Raw genomic sequence first — 18757 nt, forward strand, 5'->3', positions numbered from 1 at the left:
TCCTGGGTTCAGGCAATTCTCCTGCCTCAGCCTCCTGAGTAGCTGGGACTACAGGCACGCGCCACCATGCCCAGCTAATTTTTTGTATTTTTAGTAGAGACGGGCTTTCACCATGTTGACCAGGATGGTCTCGATCTCTTGACCTCGTGATCCACCCGCCTCGGCCTCCCAAAGTGCTGGGATTACAGGCGTGAGCCACTGCGCCCGGCCTTGGACACTTATTAAATGATCAGTAAATGTTTGCTGGATAAAAGAAAGAGATTGCTTCTCATGCGAGTTACATCTCTAAACTCTTTGTCTAACATATATTTTCCCCGTAAAAACCAATCATGTACTCAGCAATTTTGGTGACAACCAGGAAAAGAGATATTAGAAGCCTCAAATAAGGAAGAGAACTCTTTCATGTATGGCTTTGCATAGATGTTTTCTACTTGAGACTTGCTATGTATAATAGGAGACTTATGCTTTCTTCAATCTTTGCTTAACTTTTACATGAGGCTTTTTGTCTTATTTTCATTTCTATGTTGTTAGGACTTAAGATTTTAGAAAGATAAGAGAGAGAAATATTTATTTGTGCATTTTAATTTTATCCTAAAGTTTAATCATTGAGTAAACCAAAATTACTGATTCAGTTCCAGAAATGGTGTTTTGTTGGATGTTTTATTTGCATTCTAGTATCTAAAGTAGTGAACTAAGTACCTTGCCTTTTATGTGAGGGCAGTTTGGCCTGTTGATTTCAGGATAAAATTGAGAAGAGCAATAGAAAACACAGTTCAAATCAATCTTGTAAGTAATGGAGAAAAGGGTTTTAGAAACATCAAAAGAGTTTTAGAAATATCAAACTAGCAGTGTGTGGGATGCACATTTTTAAAAAATATGTAAACTGCATTTTAGTGTTGGCCTTATCTCCATGTATGGTTCATATCTATTTTTCTGGGAGAAAATTCTAGACTTCTGTAGGTCGTAGTCAATAGGAAACAAAGAACCTAGGGGGAGACATATACAAGGCTTTTGAGAAAATAGATTATTTTTCTTCTGCCTTCATCAGTTTGCACCAGAGATTGTTAGAGAAATGTAGAGATAGTGTATCCATATTCCATTAAGAAGAGTTAGCTGCTGGTACTTGGAATTTCTGTAAATGTATTTATTTATCTTTGTCTTAAATTTATGTGTGTTTGAAGTTTAGAAAAAGTTACATATTCCAGATATGTGACAGTAAAACTATTTGGATATTGCAGTATTCCTATCATTTTAAGATTTTTTTAAGTCAGTAAAATTCTAATTGAGTGATAATTATTCACTTTAAACTAATAAAAGAGCAAATTTAGAAACTAATCTGTGAATTTCTTTAATAAAGTTACTCAAAGATTAAATTTTTTTCTACATATCTTTAAGATGCTGATTTAGAAGGTATATTTTGAATGATATCATCTGGGACAAGCATAGAGTTATGTGAATCCTCTTAAAATGTCACATAGCACAATTTTAGAAAGGCGTTTATTGCAGCAAAATGAAAACTAAATTAGTATTGTAATTTTTGGCTTATTATAGGTTTATTAGTAGATATAATTATGCTATCTTTCCGCAAGGACTTTATTTCTCTAAAAATTTGCTCTATATATGAAGCTCTATGTTAATAGCTCTTGCCAGTATTTCAGTTTTCCCTCCGTTAAGTTATTTGAATATAACAGTTAACTTGCTGTTTGAACAAGGAAGGGACGCATAGTTTGCGATTGAGAAAATTAAGAGTCAGAAAGAATAACCGTGCAGAGACACAGTCAGAAAATGGTACTACTTCTTAGGCCAGTATATTTTCTGCTACCTCTCACTGCATTTCAAAATTTGTTTCTGCTTTGGCTTAGCATATTTGTGATATTTTGAAGTGGGATTTCATAATATTAGTAAATAAAATTAAATAAATTCTACCTTACATACTGATATTGTTTACGTAATTAGGAAAAAATTGGGTAAATATGTGAAATGACAACTTTAAGTCTTTCCTTCCAGATTGAGATAGTATGAAAGATGAAGTATACACCTTTATATACTTCAGTTCCTTGCAAAAATTCAGAAGATTTGAAATGTTGGCTAGCCCTGGAATATCCTTGACTGTGCTAATTTATAAACCTATACTGCAAAAGACAGCTTAGGTATTATTAATTTAGTTATCACTTTATGGATTTGTATTCTTTTTTAAAAAAATGTAATGCTGTTTATTTAACTTCAAAAACATTTCAGCATTCTAAACATACAAAAAAAAATAACAGAACGTTGCAAATTGTGTTTAAGTACAGAAGGTTCTTGAACTTTCATTGATGCAGTGGCTCTTTACTTTGCTGACAATGAAGAGTTCTACAGTTTGTTTAAAAACAGTTTAAAAACTACCGCACTTAAAAAAAACAAAAGCAAAAAAATCTCATGCCAGCTGACCCCTTGTCCACAGCTAAGATGGTAGCAGAATGCTGTGTCACTATATACAGAAACAAGACAACCTGAAGCTAAATGGATGCCCACTGCAGAGTCAGCAGGTCCAGCCTCACAGTGCACGCCCTGAGCCACAGCCCACTAAAAGGCATCTTCCCCACAGCCTCAACGCCAAGCAAGGAGCATCAAGAGTTTGTCTTGGTTATTTTGTTCTTTTTGTAAACTATGGATATATTCAGTTGATAATTCAGGATTTCTAGCCAATAGCTATATAGTTAACACCACTTTACAAATAAAAAAAATGCCAGAAACATCTTTAAATGCCTTGTCACACCAACAGCAAAATGCACAGAGTGAGGAGAACATGAGAGTACCTTTTTATTTTAAAAATGTTTGGAAATATGTACAACTTTGATACAGTTTCAGGGTGCTTCAGACACCCATGGCCACTTCATGTAAACCACTGACAATCTCTAGAGCACTTTGAGAGACTACAATATGATCGTGATCAAATTTTGTAATTAAACCTAATGAGGGAAACAGATACTTCTCAAATAAGAGGTGTGTCAATTACCGAGCTCCCCTACTCTTAAGTATTCACAAGAAGACAGATAAACAGTTTTTTTATTCCTCTTCCTTCCTTCTCTTCCTTCCTCCTCCTCCTCCTCCTCCTCCCTCCTCCTCCTCTTCCTCCTCTTCTTCCTCCCTCCTCCGCCTTCCTCCTCCATCTTCCTCTTCCACCTTTTTACGGGCAACTTTAGCAGGACCCTTTGCACCATCAAACTTTCAACTTATAGTCAGCAACATCCTTCTCATAGTTCTTCAGCTTTGCCACCTTAGTGATGTAAGGCTGCTTTTTGCTGTCATTTAGGTCATTCCACATCTCACCCAGCTTTTTTGTCACGTCTCTAATGGAGATGCCAGGGTTTGTGGATTTGATCTTGGGTGGAATTCTAAACAGAACAGGAATTCAGATGATGGCCTTTTGGGGGCATTAGGATCCTTCTTCTTGCCTCCTTTAGCTGGTCCATAATCCTTCATTTTCCGATCATAGTGCACTTTATCTGCCTTTGCCATTTCATCAAATTTAGATTTCTCTTTCTCGGACATTGTCTTCCACCTCTCAGAGCATTTCTTGGAAAATTCTGCAAGGGACCTCTGGGTTTTTCTTCTTAGGTTCTTCTCTGCACGTCTGCACAAAGAAGGCATAAGCAGACATCTTGCCCTTTGGTTTCTTGGGGTCACCTTTAGCCACCCTGATTGTATTGTTCGCCAGCCTGGGCAGCACAGGGTCAGCTCGCAGCTCAGCACTCCCCAGCCTCGCCCTAACTGCCCCCATGACAGCCGGCTCTGGATTTGTATTCATTAAGGCTGTCACGCAAAGTTCCTTGTTTCCTCAAGGCACCCAAACTGGATAAATTTTCAATAGTTGGTAAAAGGTGTTGGGCTGTGGCTGTTTGTTATGAAGAGCTATGTGTACTGTAGTCATTGCTGTTTAATTAGATATTTTAATTGTACATTGAAAATTACTAATACCTAGTAAGATATTTTTATGAAGATTGCAGAGCATAATAAATTATAAGTATTATTTGACAGGGTAGTTTATATCTTTGAACAAACCTTCAATAATATGAAAATTATTACAGAAATGTGAAAATTAAGTGATATTCCATTTATTGTGTATTTACTATGTGCCAGGAATTATGCTCACTGCTTTCCATCTATTATCTCATTTAATCTTAACAACTTTGTAAGGGAGATATTGCTCCTCCCATTTTAGAGATGAGAAGATCAATGTGTAGAGGTAGAAATTATGATAATTAACTTGCCAAAAGATTTATGGTTATAAGGTGGTAAAATAAGAATCTAAACCTATGTTGGTCTAACTTTGAAGTCCTTGCTGTTAATTCCTGTACCATACTGCTTTTCTTTGCGTTTTCACCCTTCTGAACTTTTTTTGTCATCAGTAAAGTAGGAATTGGACTTTGCTACAGGTACCATATCTAATTCATTATTTTATTTTGTTTTTGTGACAGAGTCTCACTCTGTCATCCAGGCTGGAGTACAGTGGCACAATCTCCGCTCACTGCAACCGCCGCCTTCCAGGTTCAAGTGATTCTTGTGCCTCAGCCTCCCAAGTCGCTGGGATCACAGGCACATGCTACCACACCCAGCTAATTTTTGTATTTTTAGTAGAGATGCGGTTTCACCATGTTGGCCAGGCTGGTCTCGAACTCCTGACTTCAGGTGATCCACCACCTTGGTGTCTTAAATTGCTGGGATTACAGGCGTGAGTGGCCTATAACAGTTTCTTTATGCACTCGATGAGTGGGCACTTGGGTTGGTTCCACATTTTTTGCAATTGTGAATTGTGGTGCTATGAATGTGTGTGCAAGTAGGTTTTTCATATAATGACTTCCTTTCCTCTGGGTAGATACCCAGTAGTGGGATTGCTAGATCAAATGGTAGTTCTACTTTTAGTTCTTTAAGGAATCTCCACACTGTTTTCCATAGTGGTTGTCCTAGTTTACATTACCATCAGCAGTGTAGAAGTGTTCCCTTTTCATCATATCCATGCCAACATCCACTATTTCTTTTCTTTTTTTTGAGCCAGAGTCTCTCTCTGTCGCCAGACTGGAGTGCAGTGGTGTGATCTTGGCTCACTGCCACCTCCGCCTCCTGGGCTCCAGTGATTCCCTTGCCTCAGCCTCCTGAGTAGTTGGAGCTACAGACATGCACTACCACATTTGCTAATGGTTGTTTTTTGTTTTTTTTTTTTTGGTATTTTAGTAGAGACGGGGTTTCACCATGTTGGCCAGGATGGTTTCAATCTCCCGACCTCATGATCCGCCTGCCTCAGCCTCCCAAAAGTGCTGGAATTACAGACGTGAGCTGCTGGGCCTATGTTTTGATTTTTTGATTATGGCCATTCTAGCAGGAGTAAGGTTGTACTGCATTGTGGTTTTGATTTGCATTTCCCTGATCATTTGTGATGCTGGGCACTTTTTCAAATGTTTGCTGGCCATTTGTATATCTTCTTTGAGAATTGTCTGTTCATGTCCTTATCCCACTTTTTGATGAGATTGTTTTTTTCTTGTTGAGTTGTTTGCATTCATTGTAGATTCTGGATATTCCTCCTTTGTCAGATGTATACATTGTGAAGATTTTTTCCCACTCTGGGTTGTCTGTTTACTCTGCTGACTTTTCCCTTTGCCATGCAAAAGCTCTTTAGTTTAATTAAGTCCCAGCAATTTGTTTTTGTTGCATTTGCTTTTGGGTTCTTGGTCATAAAATCCTTGCCTAAGCCAATGTCTACAAGGGTTTTTCCATTGTTATCTTATAGAATTTTTATAGTTTCATATTTTAGATTTAAGTCCCTAATCCATCTTGAGTTGATTTTTGTATAAGGTAAGAGATGAGGATCCAGTTACAGTCTCCTATGTGTGGCTAACCAATTATCCCAGGACCATTTGTTGAAAAGGGTGTCCTTTCCGCACCTTACGTTTTTGTTTGCTTCGTCAAAGATCAGTTGGCTATAAATATATGGGTTTATTTTTGGGCTCTCTATTCTTTTCCTTGGTCTAGGTGCATATTTTTATATCAGTACTGTGCTGTTTTGGTGACTGTGGCCTTACAGTGTGAGATCAGGTAATGTGATGCCTACAGATTTGTTCCCTTTGCTTAGTCTTGCTTTGGCTATACAGGCTCTTTTTTTCGATTCATATGAATTTCATAATTGTTTTTTCTAATTTTGTGAAGAATTGTGGTAGTATTTTTGACGAGAATGGCATTGAATTTGTAGATTGCTTTTGGCAATATGGTCATTTTCACAATATTGATTTTACCCATCCATGAGTATGCGATATGTTTCTAGTGGTTTGTGTTGTTTATGATTTCTTTCAGCAGTGTTTTGTAGTTTTCCTTGTAGAGGTCCTTTGGCTCCTTGGTTAGGTGTATTCCTGAGTATTTTTTTTGCAGCTATTGTAAAAGGGGTTGAGTTTTTTATTTGATTCTCTGCTTGGTTGCTGTTGGTGTATAGAAGAGCTACTGATTTGTGTAAATTAATCTTGTATCTGGAAACTTTGCTGAATTCTTTTATCAGTTCTAGGAACTTTCTGGAGGAATCCTTAAGGTTTTCAAGGTAAACAATCATATAATCAGCAAATAGGGACAGTTTGACTTCTTTTTTACCGATTTGAATGGCCTTTATTTCTTTCTCTTGTGTGATTGCTCTGGCTAGGACTTCTAATACTATGTTGAAGAGGAGTGGTGAGAGTGGACATTCTTGTCTTGTTCCAGTTCTCAGAGGGGATGCTTTCAACTTTTCCCCATTCAGTATTATGTTGGCTGTGGGTTTGTCATAGATGGCTTTTATTATTTTGAGATATGTCCCTTGTATGTAAATTTTGCTGTGAGTTTTAATCATAGAGTGATGCTGGATTTTGTTGAATGCTGCATCTATTGAGGGATTTTTATTTTTAATTCTGTTTATGTGGTATATCACATTTATTGACTTGCATATGTTAAACCATCCCTGCATTCCTGATATGAAACCCACTTGATCATGGTGGATTATCTTTTTGAAATGTTGGATTTGGATAGCTATTATTTTGTTAAGGATTTTTGCATCTATCTTCATCAGGGGTGTTGGTCTGTAGTTTTCTTTTTTTATGTCCTTTCCTGGTTTTGGTATTAGGGTGATACTCTCCATGGAATGATTTAGGGAAGTTCCCTCTTTCTCTGTCTTGTGGAATAGTGTCAATAGGATTGGTACCAATTCTTCTTTGAATGTCTGGTAGAATTCTGCCGTGAATCTGTCTGGTCCTGGGATTTTTGTTGTTGTTGATAATGCTTAAATTACCATTTCAATCTCACTGCTTGTTATTTGTCTGTTCAGGGTACCTAATTCTTCCTGATTTAAGCTAGGAGGGTTCTATTTTTTTCCAACAGTTTATTCTTCTCTTCTGGGTTTTCTAGTTTATGAGTGTAAAGGTGTTCATAGTAGTCTCGAATGATCTTTTGTATTTTTGTGTTGTCAGTTGTAATATCTCTCATTTTGTTTCTGTGCCTACATCAAAAAGTCAGAATAGGCCGGGTGCGGTGACTCAAGCCTGTAATCCCCGCACTTTGGGGGGCCGAGGCAGGTGGATCATGAGGTCAAGAGATTGAGACAATTCTGGCCAACGTGGTGAAACCCTGTCTCTACTAAAAATACAAAAATTAGCTGGGTGTGGTGGCGTGCACCTGTAGTCCCAGGTACTCGGGAGGCTAAGGCAGGAGAACTGCTTGAGGTGGAGGTTTAGGGCTATAAACTTTCCTCTTAGCATCCATCACTTGTTGTGTCCCAGAGGTTTTGATAGGCTATGTCACTGTATTGAGTTGGAACAGTTTTTAAATTTTCATCTTGATTTTGTTTTTGACACAGTGATCATTGGGAGCAGGTTATTTAATTTCCATGTATTTACATGGTTTTGAAGGTTCATTTTGGAGTTGATTTCCAGTTTTATTCCACTGTGGTCTGAGAGAGTGCTTGGTGTAATTTAAGTTTTCTCAAATTTGTTGAGGCTCGTTTTGTGGCTTATCATATGATCTGTCTTGGAGAAAGTTCCGTATGCTGTTGAATAGAATGTATATTCTGTGACTGTTGGATGGAATGTTCTGTACATACCTGTTAAGTTCATTTGTTCCAGGGTATAGTTTAAATCCAGTTTCTTTGTTGACTTTCTCTCTTAATGTCTTGTTGAGTGCTGTCAGTGGAACAGTGAAGTCCTCCACTATTATTGTGTTGCTGTCTATCTTATTTTCTAGGTCTCTTGGTAGTTGTTTTATAAATTTGGGAGCTCCAGTGTTAGTTGCATATATATTTATATTTTCTGTTGGACCAGTCCTTTTATCCTTATGTAATGTGCCTCTTTGTCTTTTCTAACTGCTATTTAAGTTTATTTTGTCTGATATAAGAATAGCTACTCCTGCTTGCCTTTGGTGTCCTTTTACCTGAAATGTCTTTTTTTACCACTTTACCTTAAGTTTGTGCAAGTCCTTATCCATTCTGTAATTCTGTATCTTTTAAGTGGAGCATTTGGGCCATTTACATTCAATGTTAGTATTGAGATGTGAGGTACCGTTCCATTGTGCTATTTGTTGCCTGTATATCTTGTTTTTGTTTTTTAAATTGAATTTTTATTTTATAGGTTCTGTGTGATTTATGTTTTAAAGAGGTTCTATTTTAATGTGTTTCCAGGATTTGTTTCAAGATTTAGAGTTCTTTATAGCATTCTTGTAGTGCTTGGTAGTGGTGAAGTCTCTTAGCATTTGTTTGTCTGTAAAAGACTGTATCTTTCCTTTGTATCTGAAGCTTAGTTTTGCTGTAGACAAGATTCTTGGCTGATAGCTGTTTTGTTTGAGGAGGGTGAGGATTAGGCTCCAATCCCTTCTAGCTTGTAGGATTTCTCCTAATAAATCTGCTGTTAATCTGATAGGTTTTTTTTGTTGGTTACCTGATGCTTTTGTCTCACAGCTCTTAGAATTTTTTCCTTCATCTTAACTTTAGATAACCTGATGACAATGTGCCTAGGTGATGATCTTTTTGTGATGAATTTTCCAGATGTTCTCTGTGCTTTTGTATTTGAATATCTAGGTCTCTAGCAAGGCCAGGGAAGCTTTTCTCAATTATTCCCCAAAATACATTTTCCAAACTTTTAGATTTCTCTTCTTCCTCAGGAACACCTGTTATTCTTAGATTTGGTCATTTAACATAATCCCAGACTTCTTGGAGACTTTGTTCATGTTTTCTAATTATTTTCTCTTGGTCTTTGTTGGATTGGGCTAATTTGAAAACCTTATTTTCAGGCTCTGAATTTCTTTCTTTCACTTGTTCAATTCTATTGCTGAGACTTTCCAGAGCATTTTGCATTCCTAAAAGTGTGTCTGTTGTTTCCTGAAGATTTTTATTTATGCTATTTATTTCCTTGAATATTTCTCCCTTCACCTCTTATATCATTTTTTTGGACTCCCTTACAATGGGCTTTACCTTTCTTTGGTGCCCCCCTAATTAGCTTAATAACTAACCTCCTGAATTCTTTTTCAGGTAAATTAGGGATTTCTTCTTGGTTTGGGTCCATTGCTGGTGGGCTAGTGTGATTTTTTGGAGGTGTTAAAGAACCGTATCTTGTTATATTACCAGAGTTGGTTTTCTGGTTCCTTCTCATTTGAGGAGTCTCTGTTAGAGGGAAGGTCTAGGGCTGAAGGCTGTTGTTCAGATTTTTTTGTCCCATGGTGTGTTCCCTTGATGTAGTAATCTTCCCCTTTTCATATGGATGTGGCTTGCTGAGAGCAGAACTGTAGATTGTTAATTTAAGTTCCTTGTAAACTCTGGAAATTAGACATTTGTTAGATGGATAGATTGCAGTACTTTCTCCCATTCTCTAGGGTGTCTGTTCACTCTAATGTTAGTTTCTTTTGCTATGCAGAAGCTCTTTAGTTTAATTAGATCATATTTGTAAATTTTTGCTTTTATTGCTGTTGCTTTTGGCATTTTTATCATAAAATCTTTGCCTGTACCTGCCTATGTCCTGAATGGTATTGCCTAGATTTTCTTCAGGTTTTTTATAGTTTTAGGTTTTACATTTAAGTCTTTAATCTGTCTTGAGTTAATTTTTATATATGGTATAACAATGGGGTGCAGTTTGTTTTTCTTGCATATGGCTAGCCTGTTTTCCCAGCATCATTTATTAAATATGGAGTCCTTTGCCCATTGCTTGTTTCTGTCCGGTTTGTTGAAGATCATAGAGTTGTAGGTGTGCAGTCTTATTTCTGGGTTCTTTATTCTTTTCCATTAATCTTTGTGCTTATTTTTGTACCAGTACCCATGGTGTTTTGGTTACTGCCCTATAGTATAGTTTGAAGTGAGGCAAGGTGATTCTTCCAGTTTTTTTCTTTTTGTTTAAGATTACCTTGGTGATACAAGGTTCTTTTTGGTTTCATATGAATTTTAAAGTAGTTTTTTTCTAATTCTGTGAAGAATGTTGTTGGTAGTATGACAGAAATTGCATTGAATCTGTAAATTGCTTTGGGAAGTATGGCCATTTTAATATTAATACTTTCTATTTGGGACGTTATTTCATTTGTTTGTGTCTTCTCTGATTTTTTTAAAGCAATGTTTTGTAGTTTTCCTTATAGAGATCTTTAACTCCCTGGTAAGCTGTATTCGTTCACAGGTATATTATTCTTTTTGTGGCTGCTGTGAATGAGATTACCTTTGTGATTTGGGTTTCTGCTTGGTTGCTGTTGGTATATAGGAATGCTAGTGATTTTTGTATATTGATTTTGTATCCCGAAACTTTTCTCAAGTTGCTTATCAGCTGAAGGAGTTTTTGTGCCGAGACTACTGGGCTTTCTAGATATAGAATCATGTCGTTGCAGCACTTTTTATTCTGATTATGGCATAAATGGATATTTTCAAGAGTTTTCTGAAGTATCTATAGGCATTCAGTATTATTGAGGATTTAGTATAATGGAATAGAACAGATAACCCAAAAAGATAATAATAATAACAGGTTCTTCCACTAGGAAAGTTACTTATGGGCCACTTATTTAACTTTTCTGTACTTTGGGGTTTTCATGTTTACAATAAAGAGAGGACTAATTTATTTTAAAGTTTTCCAGGGATCTACAATTTTATGCTATCTGGAACATAGTAAAAAGAACATAGTGTCTTTATCTAGCAAAAATAGAGTCTTAAAATTTTTAATTAGGGAATGTGTCTTTTTTTTAGTCATAATGCCATTGCACACTTAATAGACTACAGTATAGTGTAAACATAATCATGTATTCACTGGAAAGCCAAAAATAATCATGTGACTTGTTTTATTGTGATACTCACTTTATGGCGGGGGTCTGGAACTGAACCGGCCCAGTCTCCAAGTATATTGCCTATACTTTTGTTTAAGTGAAAATGTGAACTTCACTGTACTTTGTTACCTTTGTTGTTTTATGCAGAGGCATCTAGAATGATGAATCCTTTCCAGAAGATTTTCAGTTTACTTTGCCCAGACCCATCAGAGGAAATCACTGTTTGTGGTAGCTATATGAAATGTATTTCTTAAATCGTAAGACTTGAAACTTGAAATTACTTCTTGATCCATGGGCTGTAGAATGGATGTTTTGTTAGCAGGCATGAAAACAACATTAATTCTCTTGTACTTCCCCATCAGAGCTCTTGGGTGACTAGGTGCATTGTCAATGAGCTGTAATATTTTGAAAGCAATTCGTTTTTTTTTTCTCTGAGTAGCAGTTCTCAAAGGTGGGGTTAAGTGATTCAGTGATACATGCTGTATACAGATGTGCTGTCATTTAGTCATCCAGACTTTGTTGTTCCATTTTTAGAGCATAGGAAGAGTAGATTTAGCATAATTTTTTATTTTTTTGAGATAGATTCTTGCTCTGTTGCCCAGGCTGGAGTGCAGTAGCATGATCTTATTGCAGCCTCCAAGTCCTGGGTTCAAGTGATTCTCCTGCCTCAGACTCTGAAGTAGCTGGGACTACAGGCATGCACCACCATGCCTGGCTATTTTTTTTTTTTTTTTTTAATAGGGATGGGGGTTTCACTGTGTTGGCCAGGCTGGTCTTGAACTCCTGACCTCAAGTAATCTGCCAGTTTCTGCCTCCCAAAGTGCTGGGATTACAGGTGTGAGCCACCATGCCTGGCCTGATTTAGCATAATTCTTAAGGGCCTTTGGAGTTTTTGCATGGTACATGAGCACTGGCTTCACAGATAAGTCACCAGCTTCATTAGCCCTTAACAAGAGAGCAGCCTATCTTTTGAACTTATGCATTGACTTTTCCTTTTTAGGTATGAAATTCGTAGATGCCATCTTATTCCAATATGACTCTTTTAGCTACATTGAAAATCTGTTGTTTAGCGTAGCCACCTTCATCAGTTGTCTTAGCTAGATCTTCTGGATAACTTGCTGCAGCTTCTTCATTAGTACCTGGCTGCTTCACTTTGCACTTTCATGTTACGGAGATAGGCTTCATTTCTTTTTTTTTTTTTTTTTTTTTTTTTTTTTTTTTTTTTTTTTTTTTTTTTTTTTTTTTTTTTTTTTTTTTTTTTTTTTTTTTTTTTTTTGAGGCTGGGTCTCATTCTGTGGCCCAGTATGACTCATTGCAGCTTTGACCTCCCAGCTGGTGCCATCATGGCTCACTGCAGCCTTTACCTCCCAGGCTAAAGCAATTCTTTCACCTCTGTCTCCCAAGTAGCTGAGGCTACAGGTGCATGCCACAGCATTTTTTGTAGAGACAGGGTCTCACTATGTTGCCCAGGCTGAGACAACTTCTTTTCTTGAAGTTTACAAACCTGCTTTTCTTCTGCAGCTTCCTAACCTCTCTCAGTCTTCATAGAATTGAAGAGAGTATCTTGCTATAGTTAGGCTTTGGCTTAAGGGAATGTTGTGGCTGGTTTCATCTTGTATCCAGAGTACTATAACTTTCTCCATATCATCAGTAAGACTGTTTTGGTTTCTTATTATTTGTGTGTTCATAGGAGTAGCACTTTTTTTTTTGAGATGGAGTGTCGCTTTGTTGCTCTGGCTGGTGTGCAGTGACAGGATCTTGGCTCACTGCAACCTCAGCCTCCTGGATTCAAGTGATTCTTCTGCCTCAGCCTCATGAGTAGCTGGGACTACAGGTGCTTGCTACCATGCCTGGCTAATTTTTGTATTTTTAGTAGAGATGGGGTTTCACCATGTTGGACAGGCTGGTCTTGAACTCCTGACCTCAAGTGATCCACCTGCTTCAGCCTCCCAAAGTTCTGGAATTACAAGTGTGAGCCACCATCTGGCCAGGAGTAGCACTTTTAAATTTGTTCAAGAACTGTTCTTTTGCTTTCACAACTTGACTTTGCAGCAAGCAGTCTTGTTTTCAACCTGTCTCAGCTTTCAACATGCTTTTCACACTAAGTTTAGTGATTACTAGCTCTTTTTTTTTTTTTTTTTTGAGAGAGACAAGGACTTGCTCTGTTTCCCAGGCAGATAGAGTTGGTGCAATCTTAGCTCTCTGCAGCCTTGAACTCCTGGGGTCAAGTGGTCCTGCCACTTTAGCTAGGACTATAGACTTGTACTGCCATGGCCAATTAATTATTTTATTTTTTTGTAGAGATAGAGTCTTGCTGTGTTGTCCAGGCTGGCCTCAATCTCCTGGCCTCAAGTGATCATCCCACCTTGACCTTCCAAAGTGCTGGAATTGCATGTGTGAGCCACCACACCCAGACATTTCTAGCTTTTGATTTAAAGTGAGAGACTTGTGACTCTTCCTTTCACTTGAATACTTAGAGGCCATGGTAGCATGATTAATTAGCATAATTTCAATATTGCTGTGTCTCAGGGGATAGGGAGGCCTGAGGAGAGGAAGAGAGAGAGGGGAATGGTTGGTAGGTGAAGCAGTCAGAACACACACAACTTTTGTTAATTAAGTTCAATGTCTTATGCATACATGGTTTGTGGTGCTTCAAAGCAAATATGGTTGTGCCATCAAAGATCACTGATTACAGATTGTCGTAATAGATAAAATAATAATGAAAAGATTGAAATATTTTGAGAATTAGCATAATGTGACACAGAGACACAAAGTGAGCAGGTGCTATTGGAAAAATCATGTTGATTGACATGTTTTACTCAAGGTTACCACAAACCTTCCATTTGTGAAAGACACAGTATCTGTGAAGTGCAGTAAAGTGAAACACAATAAAATGAGGTATGTTTGTACTCTGGCCCTTTCTGTATATTGTTTCTTACACACAGAGTATAAGTAAAGAACTGCTAGTGGCATATTGATAGCAGTCAAAGGGGGCATCTAATAAAGAGGAGTTATGAACACTTTAAAATTACATAACAAGAACTTTAAAAAATCACAATAATTTGGCTTGGACCTGTGAATTCTGAGCTGAATATTAATATTGAGGACATTATTGGCAAAGTAATGTTCATAATAATGGCTAGTTAGCAATGTAAAGATTGCACCAATTTTATACCAAATGTACTTCTTTATAGCAAATGTACTTTATATCAAATGTACATCTTCTGTTAAGAAAATGTCAGGCTTATATAGTACATTTGATATAAAACTCACCGATTTAAGGTCTGGAGCCTTAAAAATACACTCCAGGCTAGACGCAGTGGTTCACACCTGTAATCTCAGAATTTTGGAAGGCTAAGGTTTGGGAGGATTGCTTGAGCCCAGGAGTTTAAGACTAACCTGGGCAACATAATGAGACATAGTCACTACAGAAAATAAAAAAAAATTAGCTAAGCATGGTGGCTTGTGCCTGTAGTCCCAGCTACTTAAGAGGCCAAGGTAGGAGGATTACTTGAGCCTGGGAGGTTGAGGCTGCAATGAGCTTTGATTGTGTCACTGGAATCCAGTCTGGGTGACAGAGTGAGACCCTGCCTCAAAAAAGAAACAAAAACTTTAATTTTCTAAACATTTGCTATATTGATTATTTTCCTGATGCTATTATGTATTAGCATATACGTTATTACCATTATATGTGCTGTTTCAGTTACAGAATCTTTCATTACCAGAGATGCAATCTGCATGATGTCTTGTTGGATTTATCATTTGTCATTTCCCAATAGCAAGTATGTAAATTACTTACCAAGGACCTTTCTGCTAAATGAGAAGAACAAAGATTTCTTGAATTGTTTGTAGTAATCCGTGTTTTTTAATAATTACTAGAAAAGAAAAGAAAGGATTTTTTGAGAAGAATTTGTTAAAAGTTTAAGCCCCTCAGTGGCATCCATTAGTGTAATTAAAGACATTGTAGTGACAGGCTAATCTATAAGTGATAAGAAACAAATACTTCTAAAAACAAAAAGATTGTGTTTTCCTATAATTTTAAATATTTATGGGTTGATTTCTAGGGTGGTATAGTTCGAAAAGCTTTCTTGTGTTAAGATGATAATGACTGAAAATTCAACTGCCTGGAATACGTTTTTTTAATCTGAAAACTTCAGTACAGTATAGTGTTTGTTATTCTGTGTGACAGGATACCCCGAGTTATATTGACGAATGTCCTGGGAACGGAGTTAGGAAGAAAATACATAAGGACCCCACCTGTAACTGAGGGAAGTTTGAGTGATACAGACAACATGCAATCAGAGCAACTTTCTTCATCATCTGATGGCAGCCTAGAATCTTATCAAAATCTAAATCCTCACAAGAGCTGTTATTTATCTGAAAGGTATGTTTAGTGATAACTTTACTCAAAATAATTATATTTATTTTTATGTATCCTTCCTGTTCTTTTTCACAGATACATTATTGCTAAATGTGGGGTAAATGTGCTCTGATAGCTGGTAGTATTTTTCTCCCTTGCTGGCTGAAATAGCTGTTGGAACCAACAGTCCATGGCTAGTAATCTGCTTTAAAAGTACTGGTCGCTGGGCGCGGTGGCTCACGCCTGTAATCCCAGCACTTTGGGAGGCCGAGGCGGGTGGATCACGAGGTCAAGAGTTCGAGAACATCCTGGTCACCATGGTGAAACCCCGTCTCTACTAAAGCTACAAAAAAAAATTAGCTGGGCATGGTGGTGCATGCCTGTAATCCCAGCTACTAAGGAGGCCGAGGCAGGAGAATTGCCTGAACCCAGGAGGCGGAGGTTGCGGTGAGCCGAGATCGCACCATTGCACTCCAGCCTGGGTAACAAGAGCGAAACTCCATCTCAAAAAAAAAAAAAAAAAAAAAAAGCACTGGTCGCCATACCTGTATTTTGGAAAAATGGATACAGGCACTTAATGAAAATCTGGTAACCTATTTCAGTGTCCCAGTTTGTCTGGTATAATTGAAATCCATTCCTCTGACATTAGTCTGTCCCTCTCTCGTTTTGTTTTCTATTTGTCCATCTATCCATTCACTCATTCAGTCTTGTCATTTTTATATTCAGACTCTAGAATTGTAACTGCTACTTATACTCTAAGTAGTATTTGAATGAATGCTGAACACATTCCTTAAAAAAAGTTTTTTCCCATTAACAAATAGAAAAGCTGAATTCCATGAACAAATGTAGCCTGTTGTGCCACTAAGAGAAATGCAGATCTGAATTTGCCTTTGTTTTAAGCTCTAGGAGAGGTTGGTGTGTGGACTGGAAATAAGAAAAAAAATCTGTGGCACAAAGCTCGGGATGGTCACTTAGTAAATTCTATTAGATTTATAAACTTCCATTTGCCACGAGCTTCTGAAGTGTCTCTTTTTATTCTCTGTGTTCAGCCTGAGGATAGTTTTTATGTAAGTGAAAAATTGATTATCTTAATTTTTTCCCCCCCGAACTGTCCAAAGCTAACTTCTGCTTTGTATTTCTGTTGTAAGCCTAATTACATTAAATAGTATTTATAGTTGCCTTTTTAAAGATCGATAGCAATTTCATTATTTTAACCTCTATTTTCTATGAACTCTTGAATTTTTCTTCTTTTGGAAAATATTTTATATTTTGACCTAGGTTCTACTTAGTGAATTGGTAACTACCATTTTAACTTTATTAGATCTCTTTCTAAGTGTGTCCCCCAAAATGAGAATTTCAGTGGCATTATCCAGTTACTAAATTTAATGTGTAGTTAGGGAAATTAGTAATGTATCTTATCAAGTGGCTCATGCCTATAATCATAGCCCTTTGAAAGACCAAGGCAGTAGGATCATTTGAGGCCAGGAGTTCAAGACCAGCCTAGGCAGCATAGTGACATCTTGTTTCTGTTAAAAATGAAAAAAATGAGCCAGGTGTGATGGTGCATGCTCGCAGTCTCAGCTATTTGGGAGGCTGAGGTGGGAGGATTGGTTGAGGCCAGGAGTTCAAGATTGCAGTGAGCTGTGATTGCCACTGCACTTTATCCTAGGTAACAGGGCAAGACCCTGTCTCAAAAAGAACAACAGATGGGCAGGGTGGCTCATGCTTGTAATCCCAGCACTTTGGGAGACCTAGGCAGGAGTATCACCTGAGGTCAGGAGTTCGAGACCAGCCTGGCCAACATGGTGAAACCTTGTCTCTACTAAAAATACAAAAATTAACAGAGCGTACTGGTGGGTGCCTGTAATCCCAACTACTCGGGAGACTGAGGCAGGAGAATTGCTTGAACGTGGGAGGCAGAGGGTTGTGGTGAGCCACCTCTCAAAAAAAGCCAAAACAAAAACAAACCCCCCAAAACAACAACAACGAAAGTATGTATTCACATTGTAGTATAGCTGTTTGTTTCCTCCTCCTTTGCTGTACCATGAGCTCCTTGAGGAGAGGAGGTATCAGGTTTTATTTGCATTTATACCTAGTACTTAGCTCAATATATACTACACTTTTTGCACTTAGGTTAATGCTTATGATATTTAATGTGAGCTTCAGTTTTCTGAGTTGTAAAAAGAGAAGTAATTTTGAATGCCCTATCTACCTCACAAAACTGTTCTTTTTCTTTTAAATCTTACTTGTGAGAATTCTTTGTGCTCATAAAATATTGTATAAATAAAATAAATGAAAATGTTATTAAATATATTTTCTGTAGAAGGAAAACTTATGTTGATTGAGCTATAAGTCAAATGTTGAGCAAAAAAGAAATATTAAAAAAAGAAAAAACTTATAATGTACCATTGCCACGGAATTCAGATGACATCAGTGCACATTTATGCTGTTATGAAAAATTGCACTTTTGAAGATTCTATGAAACAATCAAATTGTAATCTGTATACTTCGGCCTTTATGCCAATCTGGGGCTAAGGTTTAATAATAGTAATAGGTATAATATTTCTGGTTATTTCACAAAACTATTCAGTGGTAATACTAGCACTCTTTAAATCCTTTCTTAATAGATATGAAATTCCCAGGTGGTTTTGATGGGGGCCTTGAAAATGTATTCTCTTAGTGGCAATTTTATTTGATTCTTGCATTTGGAATAAGCATAAACTTTGGAGCCAGACATCTGGATTAAGATATTAGCTATATTGCTAATACACTAATTTACCTTGGACAAGTTTCTTACCCTGTCTTTAAAACAGGGATAATAGTACCTTCCTTATTTGGTTAGTGTGCAGATTTAAGGAGATGACCCATGTAAAGTCTCTAGTATAATACCAGGAACTTAGTAGGTGATTATTTTTTTATTTATTTTTTTTTCCCATTTATTTATTTTATTGTATTTTAGGTTTTGGGGTACATGTGAAGAACATGCAAAATTGTTGCATAGGAACACACCTGGCAGTGTGATTTGCTGCCTTCCTCCCCATCACCTACATCTGGCATTTCCCCCCTGCTATCCCCCCCAGCTCCCCACCCCCCACCGTCCCTCCCCTATTTCCCCCCAACTGA

At 37.3% G+C, this 18757-nt stretch overlaps 1 protein-coding gene and 1 pseudogene across 8 annotated transcripts in view; one reads left to right on the plus strand and one right to left on the minus strand.

The window, feature by feature from the left end:
- SENP7 (SUMO specific peptidase 7) overlaps positions 1-18757 on the plus strand; it is a 201395-nt gene that overhangs the window by 99036 nt on the left and 83602 nt on the right. For 3 of the 8 annotated variants that reach the window (XM_017504344.2, XM_017504348.2, XM_017504349.2), the window contains one exon: positions 15464-15658. The exons of 2 other annotated variants lie outside the window; for them this stretch is intronic. In XM_017504344.2, the coding sequence (XP_017359833.1) occupies positions 15464-15658 (195 nt within the window). Of the gene's footprint in view, positions 1-11421; positions 11532-14977; positions 15057-15463; positions 15659-18757 lie in introns of those variants that run through there. 3 more of the 8 variants (XM_017504350.2, XM_037729864.1, XM_017504353.2) reach the window with 3 other exon arrangements.
- Positions 3106-4531, minus strand: LOC108286493 (annotated as a pseudogene).

The sequence above is a fragment of the Cebus imitator genome, unplaced genomic scaffold, assembly GCF_001604975.1.
Source record: "Cebus imitator isolate Cc_AM_T3 unplaced genomic scaffold, Cebus_imitator-1.0 Scaffold321, whole genome shotgun sequence".
Lineage (NCBI taxonomy): Eukaryota > Metazoa > Chordata > Mammalia > Primates > Cebidae > Cebus > Cebus imitator.